This window comes from Mytilus edulis, chromosome 5, assembly GCF_963676685.1.
Source record: "Mytilus edulis chromosome 5, xbMytEdul2.2, whole genome shotgun sequence".
NCBI lineage: Eukaryota > Metazoa > Mollusca > Bivalvia > Mytilida > Mytilidae > Mytilus > Mytilus edulis.
In genome coordinates this window covers 68,415,474-68,442,079 of record NC_092348.1, presented here as the reverse complement: position 1 = coordinate 68,442,079, position 26,606 = coordinate 68,415,474, and the positions used below count along the sequence as shown (strand labels likewise).

The window sequence follows — 26,606 nt, the reverse complement described above, 5'->3', positions numbered from 1 at the left end:
ACAATTCACCAAAGTTTCATAACTGCTGAAAGCATTTTCAAGTTTTTGACCGAAAACTGGAAAATCCCCCTTTTTTATGAATAAAACCTTAAAACTCAGTAACTCACGCTGAATTATTCCAAGACCACCACAAACCCCAAGGAACATCATATTTCTATCTCTGTACTCAATTACTCACCCTGAACTATTCCAAGACCACCATAAACCCCAAGGAACATCATATTTCTATCTTTGTACTCAGTTGTATTAGCTTTGCTCCTGTCCTGTAACTCCTTATCATCAGTCCACTGACTTAACCAGATATTAGAGGCTATAGACGCCCCTTGGTATAATAGGTACAGGATAAAAATCCAGAATGCAGCCCCTAGACCTATAGCTCTCAGATACATCATAAATACTTTCCAAGCAACCTTAAAGAAAATATATACAGTTAAACCAAGATATACCAAGCTGGATGTTAGTCAGATTATTTGACAATCAAATTTTGTAAATTCAGAAACTTTTGAATGCATTTAATTATTGCAATTATCAGAAATGTTCGAAAATGTGAGGTTTAATCATTGTGATTTTCAGAAAATGCTATAATCAAATAATGCTATACAAAATTTAATAAGCAATTTTTTTTAAATTTTTGCCATAACAATTGCAATGTTTTGCAATACATGTTAATAAAACTGTTTTATCCAAAGTTAAAAAATTGGCAGTAATATTCTAGGCTAAAAACTATTCATACAAGACATCTTTTTCGGCAAACACAATTTGTACAAGACATCTTTTTTTGAAAACATCATTCATACAAGACATGTTTTTGGCCAATATAATTCAATATCCAATATATCTATCTCATATCGAAGTATACAATATGACAAATTAAATCACCTTTCCCTTCTCCCTTTTTTCATCCTCTATCAGTTTTTCCACATCCTTCTTGTCTTTTGTGGGAGTAGGCAATGGTTTACATTCCAGAGCATCAAATGTTGATATTCCACGGCTCAATGCAGTTTTCTTGGCATGACCCTTTGAACGTCTACAAATTGAAAGTTAGTGGTTTTAAAGAACAAAATAAGAGCATCAAACTTTGTTATTTTTCCATTAGTTCTAATGCTAGATGTAGTCATTCTAAAGTTTATGGTGATAAAATAAAAATGAAGCAAAAGTGTGACAAAGAGAGTAAAATTTCAACATTGTTTTATTATGATTCACCAAATTACAGATACACCTTAGTTTATTAAACTCAGGCCTAATGCCAATCTCAACAGTGTCAGACAAATATTTACGATATTTAATTCATTCATTATTATTGTTTTTACACAACATTGAAAATTTGTAAAATTTATAATGTCACACTTAAAGCACAACTTTTCCAAATGGTAAGAGATATCAAAACAAAACTTCAAAGCACATACTGTGTTGCCAGTATGGTTCTGTTGTAACTCTTGCTTTTTGCTTGAAGTGATATAAACTTATGATATAAGTTTCATAAAATTCTGGTTAGTATTGTACATTCTTATGCAATTTGTATGTAACAATTTTTTTCATTGGCTAAAAGTTGCCGCCAAATCCACAGTTGACCAGGCGTAACTAAGAAGGGACAACCATTTTGAAATGATTAAATCAACAAATGTTCGATTACTACTACATAATCGAAAATAAAACAACACCTACCTCGAATTCGCCGTTTTTATGTAAATTTAGTTGAATTTGAAGTGTACAGATAACGTAATAACCTCCAGTTTGTAAGTTTTCATTTGTATGACGTCATGTTTACCTATGACGTTCATCGTTCATGAAGTTTCGCGGATTTTTTTTTATTTGTCAAGTTTAGACATTTTTCCAAGTTTTATCGTATTATTTCTTTTTGTAATGCATTAGAATCGGAATAACAGTACTGTAGTTGAAGAGTTGCCACCGTCAATTTTGATTTGACGGTCGCAAATCTCCGTTTTACTGTCTCCGCTATGCGTCGCCAGTAAAACTGCATTTGCGACCATCAAATCTACAATTGACGGTGGCAACTCTTCAACTACAGTACTGTTATTCCTTAATTTGAGAGCACTAACAAGACAGATGAACGCATGGTATTTTTATTTTTCCCACAAAGTATTGTACTGGGAACAACAATGTTTATTATTATGTTGCCATTATCAAAAGTGATGGAATACTGACCACCAAATTTCACTTTGCATGTCCCAGGTGGAATATCCATGCCAGAAGTTCCAGTATTAAATACCATCAAATGACTAACCTTTTCCTGACTTTACTTTCATCTCCTGAAGTTGCAGTACCAGTGTCTGAGGTAACAGATTCTAGTCGCTCTAAAATCTTACTCTTCATCTGTTGTACTGAAAAAGAATAATATAAAAAGACTTTCTAAATACATGTTTTTTTTTCTTTCAGAAAGTATTTTCAATATAACTTTGTGATTCCACAAATTTGAAATAATAGACCTTCTTAGGGTCTTGAATTTTTGCATGGGGTTTCAGCAATTTTAAAAGTATAAAATATCTTTTCAAAGCAAATTTTTGGCTTGGAACCATCCTGACCTTAATCCAGTAAAGAACTAATAATGCATAAGATTTATAAAGTGCTATTTTCACCTTTAACCATAATGTCAGAAAAGGCAACAGCTCAATAATCCTACATACATGTAGCTATCCAAAATTTTTTTTAAATGCATACTCAAATGATCTTCAATTTTCAAACCTTAGCTTGCATTTTAAAATCATCATTATAAGTGATACCAAAGAGTGTTAGACCTTGGTTAAGAGAAATAACTCTTAAAATCATCAGTACAAATGTGTCAACCATTTTTATAAATATATTCCAAGCTTTTAAGTTACATAGATTACTACCAATCTGTTTCAGGTAAATACTTAAAAAAAATTGACAAAACACATACCTGATTTAAAGAATTAACTCCCTGAACTATTAAGGTCTACCCCCTAAAAATAAACAACTTTATAACCTACTTTCTGGGTCCTCCTCTTCCTCTTCTTCATCGTCCTCAGTCTCGGCTTTCTGGGTGAGATAAGCCTTTAAGAACTGTGCAAATGGTCCTTCATGGCTCATTAACTCCTCATAGGAACCCATCTCTGATATAACACCATCAGACATAACAACAACAGTGTCAACCATTGGTAACCAATGGATACCATGTGTCACCAAAACTCTTGTCTGAAACAAAAAATACCATTGTAATGTATGATCAATACCATGTCAATTGTATTGGAATGCTATTGGTAATGAATACCATTTCTTATTCGAATGCAATTCCATTTTAGTAAAAAATATCAGAAATCAACACATTCCAGAGTACAATGTAAAATATCACAGTGCAGCAAAATGAAAGGATTACTATCATTGGGTAATATAAAGGAATTAAAAAATATCTTTTTTGTTTCAAAGCTAGTTAAAGTATTATAAAGGATAGTAATTTTTTATATATTGCATTTTAAGAGCTATTCTATTTCTTTCTATGGTTGTATGTGATTGTATTTATATATGAGTACTTCTTGTTTCATATGTGATTGAAGTTGACAAAGTGTTTTTAAATAAAGCATTATTGTATTATATAGTATTGTAGGTTTTAACAAATTCCTTGTCTAAAATATTTTAACAATAAAATCCTGCAGTAATTTATGTTTACATGCATCAGGGCTCACGCTACCAGGCGACTTGGGCGAAGAAGTCGCCTTTCCGACCGTCACTTCGCTTTCCCCGACCCCCAAAAGCGAAAACAAGTCGCCCTGTTCTTGACGATAGTCGCTTTCAGTCGCTTCCGTCATTGGACATTTTCAATTTTTACCAAGTTGATGAAACATCAATTTTTTATTGATAATTAAAGAAATTCAGACATAAACGATTCATTATCTTTAGAAAATAGGTTGAAGCATTGTCTTCGTAGTGTGTAGCAGGTTATTTGATAAAAATACAACTTTTTATCACTTCATGCATTTCTGCAAGTTCCGGTGCTTGTTACTCGAAAACGTACATCAACCTCAAATTCAGCGGCAACGTAAGTTTGTTACTTCATTTAAACGTGATAAAAGTTGCCTCCAGTAAATTTTTAATCCATTTATTGCATTAAAAACGTCATGTTCCTTTCCAAATAACTTGTCAAACATTGTTTATTTTTGTAAATTTTCTTGCATTCGTCCGCCATTGACCGATTTCTAAACTCCGGATATGAACCGGACCAGCTATGACCGAAATCCATACTTTTACAATAATTACTACGGACGCACGGATGGAACAGCTGACAGAAGAATATTGATCCCAAAGGGAAAAATTGCGCATTCCACACGCATTAAGAGACTTTTGGTAACATCTAATTGATTGGTGTATATAATTCCCTATATTTTTTATGGATTGTTTCAAACTATTGATAAAAGTTGCTTAACTCTGAGACTATTATACTAATATCAATATATTCTGGCCCATCTTAATAACTTTTATATTTTTTTTTATGAGAAACACTGAATGTCATACACAAGATAATTTTTAATTAAATTGTAATTGATATATTATAATTTCTTTACATTTTTTAAAATATTTTTTTTTTTTAGTGCTAGATATTTAGTTGGTAGTTTCTCACAAGAACCTTAGTAAAACTTAAACAACTTTTAATTTCAAATGTTACTTTAATTGTAATTTTTTTACTCAGATATGAATTGAACAATATAAAAAGAACATTATTTACATATGGCCCTTTATACTATTGTAAATTCCAAACATTGTATCGCACCGCGCGAATGAGCACTTCTCTTTCAAATCTCACCACTTCTCCCTATCAGTTTCAAAAAGAGAAGTCACTTCTCCCTATAATTCTGAAGTAGTGTGAGCCCTGATGCATTGTCAAAACTCTCATATAAAATATATAAAAGAAAGTTATGCCATATGGACATGTCCCCCACAGCTAATAAAACATTAAATTTTTGAAAAGAACATATTATGTTGCAGTTAGCTTTTTGAATTATTTCCCTTATTCTTGACATTTCCTTGGAAATTGGTCATTTGGTATACTTTAGGATTGCTGTGAAAATTTTGGCATATTACAAATTTTCATTTTAATTTACACTAAGAAGTGACCAAAATAAACAAACAATTTCAGGGGCAAGGAGGATTGCAAAAGGTCTTAGATGATAAAGTAGGCTAAATATTATTCATGGTGAAAGTCCCATAACTCATGGAAACATTGTTAAAACATTTGAACTTATTTGATATTATCTTTTTCAACTTTACACCATATAACCTTTCTTATGAGGAAATTCTGTGTAAATTTAAAGTGGTAACATACAATAAATTGACTTTCTGTTTTGTTCAAATTTAAATTTTTGTCTGGTACAGATGAATTTGTGAATGTACATTGATATACAATATGAGATTTTGCTTATTTTCCATTTAAGCCTTCAAGAACAACAACTACACTGTAAAATCTTACTCACCTTATGTTGTAATAATCCTTCTCGACCAACCACATTCTTGAAGATATGTTTTCCTACATGTGAATCTACAGCACTGAGTGGATCATCTAACATATAAACATCAGCATTATTGTATACAGCTCTCGCCAAACTGATTCTCTGCTTCTGTCCACCACTCAAATTAATTCCCTGTAAAACACATATAACAAATTCAAAGCTAACATGTTGATTTGGTAAACCATTTAAGGTGTCAGACCACCAATTCACTCCCTTAAATTTACAGCGTATGAAAAAGCAGCCCTACTCTTGATAAAAAATTATGCTTTTGATGCCATTGTTTTTCTAAACTACAGTAACCAACAAATTTGCAGAAATGAAATTTTTGAAAAAGAAATATATTTAGACTATTTTGAGCCAAAATTTACTTGTCTATGAGTTTGCATTAACAATTGAGGATAAATGCCCTCCATAGTATACTAATTTAAGATTTCCAAAAAAACAGGGGTTCATTTTAGTAGTATTTGGCTTCCATGACTTTTGTCCTGGTACTTTCTGTCCTACATTCTTCTTATAATACCTTTTCTCCAATCTCTGTCAGATCTCCACCTGTCAGTATTTCAAAGTCTGACTTAAGAGCACAAGCCTCAACAACATTGTTATATTTACACTGGTCCATCTCTTTACCAAATAATATATTATCTCTAACAGTGGCATTCTGTATCCACGCTTGCTGTGGCACATAGGCTATTGAACCCTGGCAACAAAATACATATAACAATTATCTTGCGTTTCCTAGTCTAAGAATACTTACAAATCTATGGCATTTAAGATTTTTACAGAGTTCACGAAAAGTGGAAGTCTAAATATTTTAACAATGGAGATAAAGTATTCGCGGAAATAAGTAGGTTTACAGTAACTTATTCAAGGACAGAATAATAAAACCAAATGTTTTTGTTTCCTTTTCAAATATTGATTCTATTTGAGTAACATACTAAGTTTGCTTGCATTGACTATTTCTTATGTTTTCCCCTCCTTAGACCCCAATACTAACCTTTATATTAACATTGCCATTAAGTTTCTCCATTTCTCCCAGAAAGGAAGAGACAAGAGATGATTTCCCAGCTCCTACTGTTCCCACAACTGCTACAAGTGTTCCATCCTTAATCTCTAAATCTATGCTGAAATGTACACAAAGAACAACTCACATAAATTTAGTTTCATCTAAATAAAATTTACATAAATTGCAGAGTTCTGAAAATCTTTTTCACCTGGTGGTCCTTGAGGGAAATATGCTATTTTTTTTATTGCCAAATATACTGGAATTGTGCTGGTTCTTTGCAAATTTTGGTGGTCAAAACCTTATGAATATCACTTTTCCAGAACTCTGAAGTTTGACATCAATTTCTTTTGAAATAACCTGTGCTTTCTAAAAATATTTTAACAGTGTGTTGTACTACTTTTGGGACAAATTATATCAAAATTATAGAAAACTTCATCAGCTCTAACTCAAAATATGGACAATTTTATATTTAGGGGGTCTTGAAATCTTTTGACAGCTTCCGAAATGCTAATTTTTAACCTTTTTTAGCTGGACCAAATCACTACTTGACTTTCAAATTCATGACCCAAATTTTTTAAGTGTAATTTCATCCCCCTACTAGCTATTTGAGGCATAAAACATGAAGAAATTAATTTGGAAAGGGTATAAAAATTGGCAAGTAACACAATGTCCACACTAGGGACTGTATTTGTGGAAATTGAGAATCAAAGGACGATAACTGTGTACTCGAACCAGATGACCCTTTACAAGGGTTTAGAATTTTCAATTTTTTTCAATTTAAAAAAAAATAAAAATAGGCAATTTTTTGGTAAAATATGGTCCTCTAATTCTCAGAACCATACACCATAACATTAAATCATTAATCAGCACCTTTAGTATGAGTAAATAAAAGTACTATGTTGTGGTTAACAATAGTTTTGTTTTACATTTTATTATCTTTGCATATACTGTCAATGTAGATACAAATAAAAACAGGACACAAAATAAATAAGATCTTCTATAATACAGACTATAACAATATCAAATCTTACTCTTTCAAAGCTGGTTGAAGTTCTTTGTCCCAGCTGAATGTTCCTCCTTCTACTTTAATTGCTACACCTATTAACAAATAAATATACACATCTGTATTATAAACATCATAATTATGATATCTTTAACCCATGGGTTGAAAAAAAACTTTCAGAATTTTTAGTTTTGTATTGTTTACAGCGTGAACAATATCACAATTACATTTATGTACAAATAGACATATCATTCAACAAGGAATGAACTGTCAAATTGACACCAAACTGTGTTATTTTTTGTATTTTGAACTCCTGAATGGTAAAAGCCTCCATTTTGTCACTACAAATGTAGTACATGTATCAACATATAAAAATTAGAACAGCTTTGGTTGAAAGCCTTCAAAGGTCGGTAATTCATTGCCTGGAAACTGTTGGCAGCAGCCTGCCAGGAACTGCCTGTCCCTTCAGAAAATCTACTTAAAAATTATGAAAAGAACAGATTAGTTTAGTTCAAACATATTTATTTACAGTGGATTGGGAAACAAGTTTTTTGCAACTTATATTAAAGGACAGATTCTGATGATATTTTGGAAACTCAATGATTCTATACAATGACAAAAATATTATAAATAACAGAGATAAATACAAGTAAGAAATCTGAGACTTCAAAATGAGCATACAAACTTTTAAACAAATACTATGGTTTAAGATTTACCTTCTAATGGTCTGTGCTGGACACTATCAGGGTCAAGGTCACCGTTCTTCAAAAACTTGCTCAATCTTGTAATAGATACGTTCAGCTGAGAACATAAACAAAATATATCAGCTGTTAATGCTGCAGGTTAATATGCTTGCAGTGTTTTGGATATTTTGTTGTATTCAGCTCACTATATAATTAACCAATTTTCTGTATGATGCAAAGATGGAGGTTTGAATGCCAAGTTTTCTGCATATAAAAGAACCATTGCAACAACTTTGTGAGGGGTGGATACAAAGGAAATAACATAAAATACTTTGTTTAACTTATTTTTCTTCTTGAAATCTTACTTATTAATATTTATAAATTCCACACATGAGCATATGCACATATTTGTAATTATGTAAACAAAGTGGTGTACATCTGCTAGGGAAAGTCTTTAGTCAGAAAGATCACATTAACCTCAATTTTTATCTAAATTATGTGATAGTTGCATACCTGCAATTAGATGGACGAAATGAAATAAAGGTCATGACTGGCAAACTAACAAACACAACAGTTTTAAAAGCTGTGATTAGGAGTAATGGCAAATCATTGTTCTTATAAAGATGGTCTGTTTCCCACCAAGAGACTTCAAGGCCTTGACTTATATTATAAATAATATCAAATGAGGTTGATAATTTACAGAATTGTCAATTTTACTACCAAAAGTCTGTTGTTCTCTCCAGGCACTCTGGCTTCCTCCATCAATAAATCAAAGAGCAGAATGCTCTGAGGGATACAATTGCCAAAGTTTTCATTGACACATGTATAGCAGTTCTGCCAACTTTTCATTAAGCAAATGCGTGAGATGTGGTCAAAATTGAAAAGATCAAAGAGGGAAAAAATAGATCCAAGGATACTACCACAAAAAAACACGAACATGTGTGAGTCTCACGCATTTTTGGCAGCCCTGGGACAGCTGGATAGTATTATTTTCAAAACTAATTCAACTGCACATGCAAAATGTAATAATCTGAATAGCAGTGATATTGTTGTCTTTTTTCAAAACTACCTCGACCCATTTTTCGGGAAAATATGCGTCATATTTATCAAATTGGGAAATTTATAATGAAAGATGGATTTGACTGGAACTTCAATTTGCAGACCCCTTTTGAAAGGTAAACCCTCATTTGAAATAAGACCCATTATTGTCAGTGATGATACATAAATAGACCCTCAAATCTGCACATATAGTCATTTAAGGCATGAAAATGGTTTAAATGAGTGTTTTTCAGTTTGTATTCATGCACAATTACTTCTGAGACTGCACTGTTTGGGAAAAAAAGTTGTCTTTTTGGGAATAATTTTAAGCCATTGTTTTTCAAATTGGGATTTTTCTCCAGGGAAAGAGACTTTATTCTCCATTAATTTAAGGCAAACAATATCACTGGAATAGTCACTCGACTTTAAAAATAGCCAATCCCGGATACAAGTGTAGGAGCAATTAATGTACTTGTGTTTTATTTTTGTACTATCAATTACGGCAAGTTTACTTTCCACAGCAGTCACTGAGAGTGAGAGAAGGTATTTCACTTCGTATCTTATCACCGTTAATTCTAGGAGGAACCCCATTTCTAACTCTTTAAATATTAGTTTCCTTTGGGTCCGTGGACATGACTCCTTTCCGTACACACTTCTCTGTTTAGATTGAGATCGTTCTTAATATAATACGACGTTTATCGACATCTAACGAGTTAATATTTCTTGACGAGTCGTATTGTATTTCGACTTTCGATTTTGACGGAAAATACTTCCGGAAGGGAGACAACTCGAATCGATAACATGGAAGACTCCATTTCGGCTGAAGGGTTGTTATAGGTAAACACTACATTTATTTTAATTTAAATGATGCATATGATTTAAAATTATGCAACAACAATAACCCTGAATAGCAGACAGATATAGAAAGAATCCTATGAGTTTCAAATTAATCAATGAAGCGGGGAATCCAGAGCAACCACTCAATCTGATACCTCTTGAAATCAAGAAAACTATACGCATGCACATTAATACATAAACAAACCCGTGACTTGCGATTTGGAACAAGAACGTTTATTAAATGATATGATGAATGGTTCTCCATTTCTTTATGAGAGTACAGTATCAAATATCAGTTTCATAACGGTAAAATATGGAAAAACTCCACTTCAGTTCTTATATGACAGAAATAGAATTATCGGAATTTAGAGAACTCTTGCATTTATCAAAACTAGGGAATTCCCTCTGACGTGTTTCTAAATTTATAAAAAATACTAAATATAAATACTGCTTAATTTTCCGTGTTGTTAAAAACACGCATATAGGTCAAGGGAAATATCAAACATGAAGATTATGAGAAGAACATTACAGGAAAGTTGTTTATGTTCAATCCATTTGCTTGTTTTTACCTTTTAAAGCAACACAATCATAAGAATCTGCGATGTTGCTGAATGTTTAGAATAAAACGATTGACGTGAGGGAATGCAGCCCTGAGTCAACGGTAAAAGTCTACAGATTGCTTGAAAGCAATCGTATCCCAAAAATGACCAAAATTGTACATAATTAGTGCAGAAAGTGGCGTTTAGCACCAATCAATCAATCAATCAATATAATTTACAAAACAGCTTTTGGGAATCTGAATATATTATATATTTACCTGTATTACATAAGATATCATCATAGGTAGTAGATTGATGGGAAACCTCAGTATATTATTTACCTGTATAACATAAGATATCATCATAGGTAGTAGATTGATGGGAAACCTCAGTATATTATTTACCTGTATAACATAAGATATCATCATAGGTAGTAGATTGATGGGAAACCTCAGTATATTAAACAAGGACAAGGACACAAAAGCTTTCTGTGCGTCCAGGTAATTCTCATCTGATATCAGTACGTAGGTGGCAAACGAGGCAAGTGTTACCTGAAATATAAGGTGCAAACTATCTATTATGCATACATGTATATCATTTTAAAACAGTAGTATTTAAACTTTGGGTAGCTAGCTGAACTTTTGGCTCTGATTAACCCTACATCTGTGTCCAAATAACCTTCTGGCATCATACAACAATCACTTTTTGATTACGACATCCATTTTTAAAATTGTAAGTCAACATCTTCATACTTGTGTGGGTTGAAGTAGTGGTGGAAAAATTTGCATACAGTGCCCTAAGAAGCCTGTAAATCTGTGGTTGTCTTTTGTTGCTGTGTTACATACTTGTTTTTCATTCATTATTTTGTACATTTTTCTTGTTTGACTTGTTTTACTTCTGTCAATGGCAGGCCTTTTATAGCTGACAATGTGATATGGGCTTTTCTCATTGTTGAAGGCAAATACTGTGACCAATAGCAGTTTATTTCTGTGTCATTTGGTCTCTTGTGGAAAGTTGTCTCATTGGCAATCATACCACGTCATCTCCTTTTATTATGAGAGAGATACATTACTTAATTCAACCTGATTTCCAAAATTTCAATAAAAAATATACATATTTTCATGTCAGTACAGAATAATGCACCATTGAAGAAATTTAAATCCATAAGTGCTCATCAATCTTATGTAAAAATCTTACCAGAAAAGGAGCACAAGTGAAGGAGAAGGTACTAAATGCCTGGAGGTAGCCATATCTCTTCAGAATATCCAGTTCTTTATTTCTGATGTCTAAAATTTTCTTCTGGAATGATTTTTCCCAAGCATACAGTTTCAATACCTACAAAGATACAAGGCAATAAGTTAGGCATCCCATTATTGTTTCATTATAAATACAGATAGTTAATGTGAACATAGACAGTCCCATTTTTTCTGATCTGAAATTCAAATTTTGTATATATCAAATGATATTTTCTTATAGCAAAATACATACACAAACCATGTTTTTAAAGTGGCTGTAGTTCAGTGGTTGTTGTTGGTTTGTGTCTGTCGTATATACATTAATTATAAATTGTTTGTTATAAATTAGGCCATTTCATTTCTCCTTTGAATTGTTTCACATTTTTCATGTCAGGGCATTTTATGGCTGACTATACTGTATAAGTTTTTCACATTGTTTAACGCCGTGTAATGACCTATAATTGCTTATATTTACTTATTGAACTCTAGTAGATAGTTGTCTCATTGGCAATCATGTACCACATCTCTTTATTATAAAATATGTCTAAAACATCTCACATCTTTTTTTTTATACCTAAAGAGAACCTCCTAATTTCTGTGATAAACCCTCTCGTCCATACCTTAATACCACTGAGAACTTCATTCATTAGCTTCAGTCTAGCATCTTTGTATCTCATCAGAGCTGTCTGCATGTTACGTTGTTTCACAGAGATGGCACCATTTATAGGAATTAACAAAATCATAACTGCAAGTCCTGTTAACAGAAAAAATCTTAGCATCATTACTTCTTCACATATCGTTACTTAATGCTATTTGTTTTCTTATAATGATTTATTTGTATTGATCTCTGCTGTTGATCATTTATCATGTTGTTAATATTTTTTCGTTGCTATAGCATATATATGCTTTTTGCAATAAAGTATTCATTCATTCATTCATTCATTCATTCATTCATTCATTCATTCATTCATTCATTCATTCATTCATTCATTCATTCATTCATTCATTCATTCATTCATTCATTCATTCATTCATTCATTCATTCATTCATTCATTCATTCATTCATTCATTCATTCATTCATTCATTCATTCATTCATTCATTCATTCATTCATTCATTCATTCATTCATTCATTCATTCATTCATTCATTCATTCATTCATTCATTCATTCATTCATTCATTCATTCATTCATTCATTCATTCATTCATTCATTCATTCATTCATTCATTCATTCATTCATTCATTCATTCATTCATTCATTCATTCATTCATTCATTCATTCATTCATTCATTCATTCATTCATTCATTCATTCATTCATTCATTCATTCATTCATTCATTCATTCATTCATTCATTCATTCATTCATTCATTCATTCATTCATTCATTCATTCATTCATTCATTCATTCATTCATTCATTCATTCATTCATTCATTCATTCATTCATTCATTCATTCATTCATTCATTCATTCATTCATTCATTCATTCATTCATTCATTCATTCATTCATTCATTCATTCATTCATTCATTCATTCATTCATTCATTCATTCATTCATTCATTCATTCATTCATTCATTCATTCATTCATTCATTCATTCATTCATTCATTCATTCATTCATTCATTCATTCATTCATTCATTCATTCATTCATTCATTCATTCATTCATTCATTCATTCATTCATTCATTCATTCATTCATTCATTCATTCATTCATTCATTCATTCATTCATTCATTCATTCATTCATTCATTCATTCATTCATTCATTCATTCATTCATTCATTCATTCATTCATTCATTCATTCATTCATTCATTCATTCATTCAATTCATTAGAATAATATCTAATTGCCTGTTTAATTTTTACTTTGTATAAACTGAATATTTAAGCAAAACTGAACTTAAGCTACTAGTAACTGCAGTCAGCATCAAAACATTGTCACATATGAGAAAAACTAAATAAATTCTTTAAATTTTCTTTGTTCAAAGGGACATAACTCTAGGAAACTACATGAAGTAAAAGGAGGGGTTTGATTCGATAAAATCCAGTTTCATACAATAATTAGATTCTATACATACCTGCCAAAACAGATGGTCCTAATTGTTGCCATAGTAACAATGTAGCCAATACAATCTGGAACGGTGCAGACCACAACATCCACAGATATCCAGACATATCCTGAAGTCTCTGGCAATCCACGCCCATCAGGTTTACAATCTCACCTACAGTGGATGTCTTCCGTGCTTGATTGTTCATTGTAAGGGACTGTTTAAAAAGATCAAATCATTAGATATAAAAATATGTTGTATGAGTGCCAATGAGACATCTCTACATCCATGTCATAATTTGTAAAAGTAAACCATTATAGGTCAAAGTGAGTTCTTATACACAGAGCCTTGGCTCACACCAAAAAGCAAGCTATAAAGGGCCCCAAAAATAAGGAGTGAACTCTTTATTTTAATGTTATGGACTACATTTATTACAGAATGATACAAGAAACATGTCCTGTGGATTCATTTATATCAGTGGATACTAATTTTTTGTAGATTGAGAAAAGAAGTATTGTACGAGGGGGTGTCATCCTAAAAAATAAATTCATCATTCATTCCAGGGTCCTGGTGAATGTAAATCCCAAAGTCCTGTGAAAATAACAGACCATCCTGAATTCCTGCAATAAAAAGGGCTGATCCTTATGTCTGTAAAAACATGCTTCCATACATCAGGAACATTTATACTTTCATAGAAACTGTTTTGGATTTTGTGGTTTCGACAAATTCTGAATACTGGCCTTCAGGGGTTATATTTCTGTGTTTGTTTTTTTTTTAATTTGTGGCTCTCCCTATACCAATGAAATTCATGAGTTTTGATACCACCCAATTTAAAATGAATCAACAGTACTGATTTTTATACTTTAATACCCTATTCATTTTATGGATCAAGTCAAATGAATACCTTGATATTTCATTATACATGGATAATGTGTTAACTTTAGATAAGACCTAAATTATACAGTTTTCCAGTGGGAATAGGAGAAGTTTTGGACCCTAAGAATTTAGACTGTACAGAGTGCAAAATACTCAGAGTAGATAAAATGGTACTTTATATTGTTTTATTTTCATGAATATTAGCATAATTTTTGTGGTTATTTATTTCTTACTTCTGTCAAAGTTTACATATATTCTTATAGAAAATTTGTGTGCTCAATCATATTCATGGTTTCTCTGTATCCACAAAAAAAAATAAGATAAATTGATATCCACTTTAGACTAAAAGAGCAGATTAATAAGGTGTAGTACAAAATGTATAATGCCGCCTTTTGACGCCTGTGTAGTGCCCCAGTTCTAATGTCTTACTTAAGAAAAATCTGCATCAGACTTAATAAAATTTGTATCTAATATAAACAGAATATTCATGAGAATTTCTAACTGGAATTTCATTGATGAAATATTTGTTTTTCGCAATTCAATTTAAATACTCAATACCTGATGTTGCTTTTCTTATTGAAAAAATACTATGTGAATCAAGCATGTAAAAAAAAAAAAATCAATGGAGGGATTAACATCAAGGAATATTTTGAAATTTGTGTAAAAGAGTAAAACTATTTGCATCATACAAACCTTTTTATAAACAGCAGCAATCATTGCTGATCGGGCCCTCATCCCTGTACTCATACCAATGTGAAAATTCTGGTGGAAAAATGTTGACTGTAGAAATGACACAATAAAGAAAGCTCCAGCTAATGTATAACCATACCATTCTGGTTCTGTATTTTTACCACCTGCATTTTTGTTTGTTGTGTAACTGATCAAAGCACTGAAATTTTCAATGGTACATGTATATCTAGTAACATTCCTATTTTCCTAATGGTAAACTTTCTATATTCAAATATTTATATTTGCAATCCAGAGGCAGCCATTTTTCTGATATTTCCTCATTCTTATTATTTCATGTAATCAGCAATCAATAGAAAATTTGATCATTTATCTATTTTTCTTGTCACTAGTTTTGAATGATATATTGAGATCAAAACATCCACTTGTTATTAACCTGAAGAAACACCCACTCCTGTAATTATTGGACATTTATTGCTATTTAGAGTCATTGACTGAGCTTCATCATTTGGGCTTTTTTGAAGAGCAGATAAATATACAATAGAGATGCATAAACTTTGGGGAGTTATTAAATGTTTGTACAGAACTGAATTTACAAATAATTTAATAGGAACTTTTCTTTTCCTGAAGTGGCATTTAGTGGGGCTGTTTGGGGTTGCCCAAGTTGTGAAAAAATTAATCTCTCTTTGTACCCCAAAAATTTTACCAAATCTGTAAAAATATCTGAGCTTTAAAACTAGCCATCATACACATCCAAGTTTACAATATAGACAGAGGAATGGAGGAAAAGGCTAACATTGTTGCCAATGTGTAATGAATTATGCATCTTGACCCATTTCAATTTTAATATTGTAATGACATACAAAAAGAAAAATGTCATTTTGTACGTACCTTAAAAGTATAGGTGATGTAAACTGCATCAAATCATACATGAATTTACAGAACCATGCTCTCAAAAAGGATGGTCCATATATTTTACACAGTACTTTAAATAGGGAGCCTTTATTTTCTTTCTTTGCTGGCTTTCCTGTTTCATACGTAACAGATGGTTGTCTTGACAACAATGGTGTTTTCTCTGACGATCGATGTTCACGATTAATGGATTGTGCAGGTGGACTATAGGAGACACTTTTTCTACAAATAATTAAAGGTTTCAAAATTAATCAAACTAAAAAAGATCAAAATTTACTGACAATAACATTTCATTCAACAGCATTCCATTAATCAAGATTCTTTCAGAAGAAAAAAATGCTGTTTTTTTTAATGGTTAAAGTTATGTCCATTTGTCTACCATATTTCAACTGTATTATTACTATATGTCAACATTTTAAAAATCAGTCAAAATATCATTATTATTTTCAACTGGTTCTGACTGCTATACAAATGTTTTGTTAACTTGAGAGAATTAATCATTTTATTTCAATAACAAATCTTGTAAATGAGCAAATTTTCTTTCTCCTGGAACAATGTTTTAAAAAAAAATACATAACTTCAGCGTAAATGCTTTGTATTTTTCACAGGAATGCAAGACTCTACACTTACAAAGCTTACCATAATTGAACACCCTTATCTTGTTACTTTTGTGTATGTATTAAAGTTCTATTACTTTTTTATTGATATAATAAATGCATGATTTTGTTTTCAATTTTGTAAAAAAAAATGTACTTTAAAAGTGACAGAAGCGACAAACAAAAACGAAAGTTAAATTCTGAAAATTTAAAGTTGCAAACATTATTTGGTAGTGGGGTTATTAAAAGTCATAACATATCTAACAAAATTCTACTGCCCAACAAGTTAGATACCCAACTTCAGATTATAACTTTGTAAAATTTTGTGATTCTGGAAAAGGTTTTACCAGGATGTGAATATTAGCAGTGAGTGATAGGAATTAATAATGTGTACGGTCATAGGGAATAATTATGTTTGAAGTGCACAGGAATGCCTGTTGATATTGCTTACTTATCTATCGAGAGTTCTTCTTCAATTCTACAAGATGATATTAATGCTGATAATGATATTTTAACTCCTGTGTAAAAGCTTAAGTCTCAGAGTATATTATCAGAGTCATATTTGCATTCTTAATTTTTTTTATATATATATATATTATATATTTATATGATCCAATCATCCTATTTTGACTCTTTAAATTCAAAAGTCTATCCTAAATTGAGGTAAATTATATGGCCTTCCAAATACCATTTCCATCCCTAACATCACTAAAGAGACATTTATTGTCGAAATCCGGATCTGGTATACAATTTTTTGGCCCTCATGTTTGTGGTATAACATCTTTGCCACAACTTTATTGTTTTCTGTTTAGTATCAAATTAATATTAAGATCCATTTTGTTACATCTTGTGATCAATTTATTTGGCAATCGCCAATGGCAGTCAGCAGGGTTAAAGAACATTAGTTGTTCGACCTGTTAGTCAAATGCGTTTTGTTAAAATATACTTTTCACTTTTTTGGTCTTTTGGAAAATGTTGTTTGTGCTGTATTTAGACCCTTCTACAACGAAATTTGTTTTACATGCACACATATAAAAATTGTGTTTTTTATCCAACGCAATAATAGGTTTGAACATGGTTTTCAATTTAGACTTGTTTATATATATGGCGGGACGGCTACAGTGCAGGCGATTTGGTGTCACGATATCTCAGTAGCATGGGTTCGAATCCTGGCGAGGAAAGAACAAAAAATTTGCAAAAGCAAATTTACAGATCTAACATTGTTGGTTTGATGTTCGTCTAAACATCAACCCAACAATGTTAGATCTGTCAATTTGCTTTCGCAAATTTTGGTTCTTCCCTCGTCGGGATTCGAACCCATGCTACTGTGATATCGTGACACCAAATCGCCTGCACTGCAGCCGTCCCCCTAGACCACACGACCACCTGGGCTCTCAAAAAAAGAGCTTTCGCTGGCCGTGTGTTACCTTTCCACGTCAGTTTTAATCTAGCGGCGTACTGCAGTACATGATATATAAGGCATGAAGATGTTATTGTTACAGATCAGCTAAATTATCTATAGTAAAGGATCCTACAAATTAATGTAAGATACAGTCACAGAAAATAATTATATTTATAAGTACGTCTGAGTCAGTGACAACCCTACAACAGATGTATCCATCGGATCGCCATCAATGATGGTGATACATGGCTGTGTACATAATGTATATACAACTCGTCTAAACATCAACCCAACAATGTTAGATCTGTAAATTTGCTTTCGCAAATTTTGGTTCTTCCCTCGTCGGGATTCGAACCCATGCTACTGTGATATCGTGACACCAAATCGCCTGCACTGATATATATATATATATTAAAGTAAAGAGATGAGTATTATTTTTTAACAAAATGTATGTTACATAATATGTTTCAGGAATTATTGTATGCACTAACTGATTGTCAAGAAAAAATAAATATAACATGATCTATTTGTATGCATTATACATTTATATATCAATGCATAATGCATGTGTTAATATGCAGTCAAATTGTAAAAGTGCTAATCCAGTTCTTGCATTTTACATGCTCTTACATTTGAGGAAATTACCCTAATTATAAACAATATGGGGCTTTTTTTCCTTAGTATGTTTTTCTTTAATGCTATTCAAAGGGAAATAATCCATACAATAATGGATTGTCTCCCTTATTTATATTATTCTCTCTCTCATGTGGATGTACTGACTATTCATTGTTCTATAACGTGATACCCTGATTTTTTTATCGTTATAAATGAATCATTGAATTTATTGTATGAAATATTTAAAACCCAATAGGGTCCATGATTAGTTGAGAAAAGAATTTCTATTTCTTTTATTATACAACATAGATCTTAAAAATCATTTAATTGAATGATTTTTGGTGTTATATACCCCTTTTAGCTCTTAGTTTATTTGCTACAGCCCATTTCTATTAAAGGAGGAAGCATGATTACTCTGAGAGAACTGCAGAACAATATTTTAAGTGATTCCAGAAGCAAATAACTATACAAACTCTCTGATCTTTTCATGTTTTGCATATTCTTTTTTCCAAGCCTCATCAAAGGTTGGTATAACAACATCACTTTTGTCTCTTGGGTGAAGTTCTGAAATATCAGCTTCTTCTAATGGTTTCTTGTATCCTATTATAATCAGTCTGAAAAGACATTTATACAGGTAATCATCTTCTTAGCAAATATCTAAATATATTGTAGTACAAACCAAAATGTGCATCATAACACAGATTCTAATTTAATTAATTTTATGTATTTCATTCATTTCATTCATATCTATTATAGTTTCAATTTCATTAACCATTTTAAGCAATAATAAACTTTAAGGCTACATAAGCTCACAAATTGATGAAAAATGATCCTGACGATGGATTGATCACAGACCGTAATATTTCAATTTAATTCGTTATGACACCAGTATGAAGTGAGACACAGGATAATAATTTTCAAAGTGTAGGTGTTATTTTCATCTGAACTTAATTTGTTTTGTATTTTATTGATGCACAAACTTGTTTACTAACATACTTAAAATAATTAACACTAGGATAAACCAATTATCTAGAAAGTATTGGACCCTAATCAACATAGTAAAAATAGACATACCTCTAACTGTATGACGCACAGTATAAAAAATTCCTGATCCAAGCTACTTTTGATTCTATTAAAGATATTTTTCTTATGGTCAGCCTACCTAAATTATATTTCTTTGTCTATAGTTTCTCTCTGACGACGAATTGTATGGATACCTACCTAACTTTAAAAGTCTTTTAAAATAAATGCAACATGTACTCACCCGGTCATCCACCAAAATGTCAATCGAGATAAGAACGAAGACTCTACTTCCAAACATTGTTTCTGAAAAAGTGAATGGAAATTAAACCTAAATGATATGTTAGTTCTTTTAGTAATATTGCATTAAAGTGAGCAGTAAATGATAAATGTTTCATGTTCATATGAAATAACATCCAATGTTTTAGCAAACCCACACACTCTAAGCATGAGTTATAGAAACAGTTGATGTGAAGCAAAGGTATCTGACAGCAACCCACAAATATAAAGAACCAATTTGACATCTTAATATAAAATTTTCTCATTGTTGAAGGCTGTACAGTGACCTCTGTTGTTAACTTCTATATTAGTTGGTCTCTGGTGGAGAGTTGTATCATTAGCAATCATACCACATCTTCTTATTTCTATATCTCATGGTCTATCTGATAAGGATTAGTTTATTTGAATAACATGTTCTTTAATTTGTAATAAACATATTTACACTTTTGGGGTTTAGACAAGTTTTGTCTCCGAAAGACTTTACAAATCTTATAAATTGTGATGTCAAAGTTTACGGGAGCTTGTCAGATTTTACATAAAGGCAGACATATTTGCATTTTAAATTTTAAGTTTAAATATGTCTATATAAATGGTCTACAATGTATCTGTCGTGCTGTGAGAAAGATTATATTCTTCATCAATGATTCCTCATTGTGCAGCACAGCTCTATGTTAGATATGATGTACCTACTGTATTTAATTCATAATATCCTCTTCTTGTTATCTTCTCAGCAAAACAATGGAGTACAAACTGGACCAATATCAGGAAGAAATACACGTAAAATATACTAAATCTAAAGAAATCCTTATGGTATACCTGAAAGATAAAAAGTTTATTAATGTTCACTTTCCATTAATATAAACCTTAGGCAAATATTTAATGGTGATTAAAAATCATAGTTTTTTCATAAATCTCATTTCACCATCACCAATATTCCAGATAATTCAGTTGAATAAAAGAACAACACTGTTAGCAAGGGGTTCATTTTGTGTTTTTCATTCATCTGGGAAAAAAATAGCTTAAAATATTGCAGCAAGTGATTTATGGATTCCACATTAATTCTTCAATGTATGTGTATCCATTTTTTGTTTTCAATTATAAAACTTTATTTTTTCAAAAAGCCTCTTTGAATCACCACTTACCCTTCCCCTATGCTTTATTTCAAAAGAACTCTATATCCCCATACATGTATACAATCAATGATATACTCTCTCTTCCTTGAAAGTCAAATTATCTAATAGTTGTATAATGGCAATTATGTTAGATTGAGGTAAAATACTTGATGTTTCAAACAAAGCTTTATGAATTAGTGGCCTTGGGCTGTTTTGTTCTCTTTGGCTTTGTTGTTTTCTCTTTGACACATTCTCTGTTTTCATTCTCTTTTCTATTGCTTAACATTTGCCCTAGCATTTGCCTTGTGGTTTCAATGAAAAGTATTCTTTTTTATGTATTGCTGGGGTGGAAAACATCAACAATCAATAAGAACAAGCCGAGGTTCAAAGTAGACAAAGATAGTGAAGAAATTAAATGGATTCAAACGAATTTTCAACAAGACCAGTAGCCATTTTCACAAAAAAATTTAAGTGTAAAATTTATTGTAAGTCTAAAATATTCCTTAACAATTCAACTAAATATTTTTATCATAGGATTAATTTTACACTTAAGATTTTTTGTTAAAAGGGCTAAAGGTATGTCTACAGGGAAAGACAGACAAGATATATCATTGGATGAAATTCAGGTCACATGATCATGTATTACTTACATCTTGTTCAATCAATGTGTAGAATGGTATTATTGAAACTACTAACGTCAAAAACCAGAAAATAAATAGAACTCCTGATGTAACAAATCCTCTTATTCTCTCAAGGTATATTAATACTACTGTCAACAACTGAAACAGAATTAAAGCCAATGTTTTACATGTCATTACATTAGAAAACTTATAATCAAGAATTCAAACAAGAAAGAAATACTGGTTACTTAGAATTACATATATTCAAAAAAACATACAGTTATTATAATTTGAAAAATGCTGTTTTAATTCTGTTAGCATTGACTGCAAATAATGAAATATACTTTTTTGCCAGTTTTTAAAAGTTGCAATATTTATCTTTCTATGAGTGAGTTATTGCAATATTACAATTTCCACAATCTTATTTTAATTCAAGAATTATTTTTTTAATTCTCTATCTCTTTTACACACACATAGGATGGCTAATCTAATCATTGTGTATGTATACTAACAAATAAGGTACCTACTATACATACTAGATGCATGATCATTATCATTGAGACAGCAACCATTTATTGAATAAAAAGTTCTAATAATAAATTTTTAGTCTTCAATGACAGAAGAGAAGGGCAAACCCCGTTTTTTTGTCTTTTTACAGAATAAAGAAATAATTCACTTACAGTGTAGGACAATACACTGCCTAATCATATACTATAAGCGCTGTCAAATAGAAATCGACCTTATGCAAGTGCACGTATACATGTACATGTATTATACTTTTATTGATTTTGGGAAAAAGCAAAATTACAAAAATATTAAACTATGAGGAAAGTTCATAAAGGAACATCCCTAATCAAATGACAAAATCAAAAGCTGAAACACATCAAATGAATGGATAACAACCGTCATATTCCTGACTTGTTACATTCATATAAAAAATTAAAGATGAATTTTGGTCTGTTTAAGGTGGTACCTAACACTTTTTTTTTTAACTAAAATTAATTTGGCTCGTTTAATTTTCTTAAAATTTTGACAAAGTATTTACTTTGACCCTTTGACAAAAATATAAAAATTTCAAAAAATTTGAACCAACGGTTTAATCAGAAAAATTACACTGGTTATATAGCAGTTTGACAAACACTTATTTTGATCATTGAGAAGCTTTATATTCCCTTATGAACACAATGTCATTAAAATGTTCTGATGATTTTACAGAGTTATCTCCCTGTAATGTTAGGTACCATCTTAAAGGAAGTACACCACTAATTAATGGCCCCATTGCTTTCTATGTTAAATTCCTCAATTTCGAGTGGTCACAGCTCTTTTATCTTAAGTTCAAATAAAGTGACAATCATTGCATGTCAAAGCAACACCTTCTGGTGTCCTGTACTGAAAAAATCAACATACCTTACATGGCATATAAGAAAGAACTGGTTCCCGGAACTTCGGATGTACCAAAACAGGTACTTCCGATCTGACAAAAAGGCAAAATGTACCCTCCTTTTTAAATTTTATGTCATTTTTTTATTATTCAAATTTATCAGTCAAAAATTGTTCTGCAATGATCACCAGTCATGCAGCTTTCATTTGATACCAAAATTAATAAAATATTCTAAATATTTTGAAAGTTATGTCCATGCGTAGGAACTATTTTGTGTTAAATATGTACTACTTTCTGGTATGTGCTTTCTGGCCGGGCCTGAATTAGTGGTGTTACACCTATAACAGAACCAAACTTGCTATATTGACTTCAGCATTACTTTATTTTATTCTATGATCTATTTCAAGCAATAAAAAACATATAAAGCTTTAGTCCAAATACTAATTTATTAATTTTAAGCTCAAATTGGACTGGTAGTAACATATGGGTTATTCAAAGAAAACTGCATATGGATATTACCATTGGCCAATATACTTTTTTTATTCTCAATATCATTGTTTTATTTATTAATTTCTATTAGGAAAGCTATGTGCTTACTAGCAGTCATATTTTTATCAGAGGTTCTTCATTAAATAAAAATATATCAGTTTAAACTTAAGACATAAATGAGAAATTATCCCCCCTTTTTTCTTGAAACTGGAAAAGGGCTTTTTTTTTGTATATACCATAATTCTGTGGTAAAACATAGATTAATAAGAGCAATTTATATATCCCTCAGCTAGATAACTTGCTAAACTGGTTCAAAATTGCATGTACAGTGAGATTTTAGAATTCTTATATGAGTATGTACCATTTGCCATGATTGTAAAAGGCTACCATAAGAAAAACAAAAAAACTTGAAAAATCATAAGATTATTTTGACCAAGAGCTATTTTGTTCCATATACAAGTCATAAAATACTTGTTTTATTGATTTCAATCAGAAAAAATGCAAAAATAAGAACTTGGAGTCAAATCTTAACTGCATGCATGCTGTATGTCCATAAAAGGCTAACATACTTGAGTATGCCAATTTAAGAGCTTAAATTTCTCATAAGCAGGACGGTTGACCAAAAAAAGATGATTAAACATGATTACTAACATCAAATTGGACTTATTTTCATTGGAATAGGTACAACTTCTAAAAATTGGATTTCTGGTGATTCTCTGTAATAGGATGTACACCACTAATTAATGGCCCCATTGCTTTCTATGTTAAATTCCTCAATTTCGAGTGGTCACAGCTCTTTTATCTTAAGTTCAAATAAAGTGACAATCATTGCATGTCAAAGCAACACCTTCTGTAGGCGAGTGTAATATTTGAAAAAGACGTCTAGTTAAGGACTTTAATGCACCCACCTAACACACGGCTAATTTTTTTTTAAATGAAAGAATAATGATTAAACTTTGATTTTTGCCCGGTCGTCACAAAATCGTACGGTGCAGTTTTTGTAAAATTGACGTTTATTTCAGAAATTAGTTGAAAATTATAAAATTACGACATGTTTTTCAAGCAAAGGAAATAAGTCGTATCTCTTCTTTTAGACAGAATAATTAAGTGAATTAGATTCTCAAAATAATGAAAAACAATATTTATAACTGTAACTCCGCATGCTTTTGTATTCCTTCTAAATATTTGACATTTTGTACCAAAATTTTCATAATCCCGACCTTTTCGGATCTACAATTAAATTTTTATTAAATGTTTTTGCTCTCTATCCGTTTTAGAACACACCAAAGTACTCGTCAGTTATCGTTTTTTTCATTCAAGATCAAGACTTTATCTCAACATTTCTTAAAATCACGAATTTCTGTAATTTTATGATGTTGGGTAAAATCCACTATAATTTCCGGAATCCCTTATCTATTTCGTTATCGTTTTTTACTGAATATATTAGTCGATTTCCGTGTACTTAATAGTGCTTTTAGGTACGATAAATTATATTTAAACGGCTCTATTTCTATCTTTAACTTCAGTGTAGCTTAAATAGATATAAAATCGTCCGAAATAAAGATCAAATCAAAGTAAAACAGAGTTTTTGAGCTCTGTAGAATTCACCCCTTTCTAAATAAGGAATCGTATCGGAAAACTGTAGAAATTATTCCGAGTCGTGTCAAATTTTCACAGTCCAGTTCACAATGAAACTCTTCCTTTGCTGAAAAGCAAAAAAAATATCCATTTATTGACACAGATGCATAGTCTGTTATGTATTTTCTACATAGAAACTATGTAGTTAAACACTTAAATGAAGATACAGTTGTATTGCCGCAGTGGGAAAACGAAAAGATAAAGTTTACAGAAGACTGGTCGATGAATATGGAAAAAATGAAAACATCCCATTTGAAAATACAAAATATCATAAGAGTTGCTATAAATATTTCAAAAGTAAGCACAACCTATCATCTTCTGTTTTGTCTGTACAAAGACTTTGTACTACATGTACCAATTCTACCGACCAGTCTCTTCTCATATATCAACGAGGGCAGTAGATCTACAACTCATTCTAATTTGTCTGTTTGTATATGTTGCAAATGTATAAAGCCTATAAGCAAGTTAAACAACTTCACAAGGTATCCTCTGAGGAGCAAACTCAAGCTGTTTTGAGTGTTACTACATATATCTCCTACAATGATCTGATTTACAAAATAACTCATAATTTTACTATTAAATCTTTATACTATCGAGCTTGCATCGCTAAATATTTGCTACAAAATTTGAAATCAGAAATTAAAGAGCTATTTAGTTCTGAACATAAAACAGCTTTTACTGACATTTCGACGATTAAAGATGACGTGCCTGTACACAAGGAAGTATTCTGGTTAACAACTTTAATTACTTGATCAGTGGACAGGGCTTAATTTCTGTCCGAGGATCGCCGCCGAGAAAACTACACAACATATGATCAGCTTCAACAAAAACTAAAAAACCATGGTCAATTTATAGTTATATGTATACAGCTTCAACAAGGCCAAGGTGCATCCAATATTGTATACAGTAGCTCTATAATTTTGTCTTATGCCGTAATGACGGAAAATTACCCGTTTAAAATGACTGTGATATACGGTCTGTCAAAATTAAAGATCTGAGCAGTGACTGCGAAACTGGTTGCAAGCACTTTATGCAGCTACTAGTATTTTACGGAAGCAGATATAGGGTAGAGTTGTAATCCAATCACCTTATCCATTATCTAAAA

At 31.3% G+C, this 26,606-nt stretch overlaps 1 protein-coding gene across 2 annotated transcripts in view; it reads right to left on the bottom strand.

Moving 5' to 3' along the window:
* The window catches only part of LOC139524342 (multidrug resistance-associated protein 1-like), a 63,402-nt gene that overhangs the window by 22,960 nt on the left and 13,836 nt on the right, over positions 1 to 26,606 (bottom strand). The window contains exons 4-23 of one of the 2 annotated variants that reach the window (XM_071319109.1): positions 22,024 to 22,152; positions 20,952 to 21,077; positions 20,227 to 20,288; positions 19,436 to 19,576; positions 17,397 to 17,423; positions 16,329 to 16,571; positions 15,444 to 15,639; positions 13,905 to 14,091; positions 12,439 to 12,572; positions 11,781 to 11,918; positions 10,988 to 11,134; positions 8,203 to 8,287; positions 7,515 to 7,581; positions 6,475 to 6,601; positions 6,001 to 6,177; positions 5,445 to 5,612; positions 2,970 to 3,174; positions 2,246 to 2,342; positions 880 to 1,027; positions 179 to 410 (exon numbers count right to left, since the gene is read on the bottom strand). In XM_071319109.1, coding sequence (XP_071175210.1) covers positions 179 to 410; positions 880 to 1,027; positions 2,246 to 2,342; positions 2,970 to 3,174; positions 5,445 to 5,612; positions 6,001 to 6,177; positions 6,475 to 6,601; positions 7,515 to 7,581; positions 8,203 to 8,287; positions 10,988 to 11,134; positions 11,781 to 11,918; positions 12,439 to 12,572; positions 13,905 to 14,091; positions 15,444 to 15,639; positions 16,329 to 16,571; positions 17,397 to 17,423; positions 19,436 to 19,576; positions 20,227 to 20,288; positions 20,952 to 21,077; positions 22,024 to 22,152 — 2,836 coding nt within the window. The remainder of the gene's footprint in view (positions 1 to 178; positions 411 to 879; positions 1,028 to 2,245; positions 2,343 to 2,969; positions 3,175 to 5,444; positions 5,613 to 6,000; positions 6,178 to 6,474; positions 6,602 to 7,514; positions 7,582 to 8,202; positions 8,288 to 10,987; positions 11,135 to 11,780; positions 11,919 to 12,438; positions 12,573 to 13,904; positions 14,092 to 15,443; positions 15,640 to 16,328; positions 16,572 to 17,396; positions 17,424 to 19,435; positions 19,577 to 20,226; positions 20,289 to 20,951; positions 21,078 to 22,023; positions 22,153 to 26,606) is intronic. The other variant, XM_071319110.1, reaches the window with a different exon arrangement.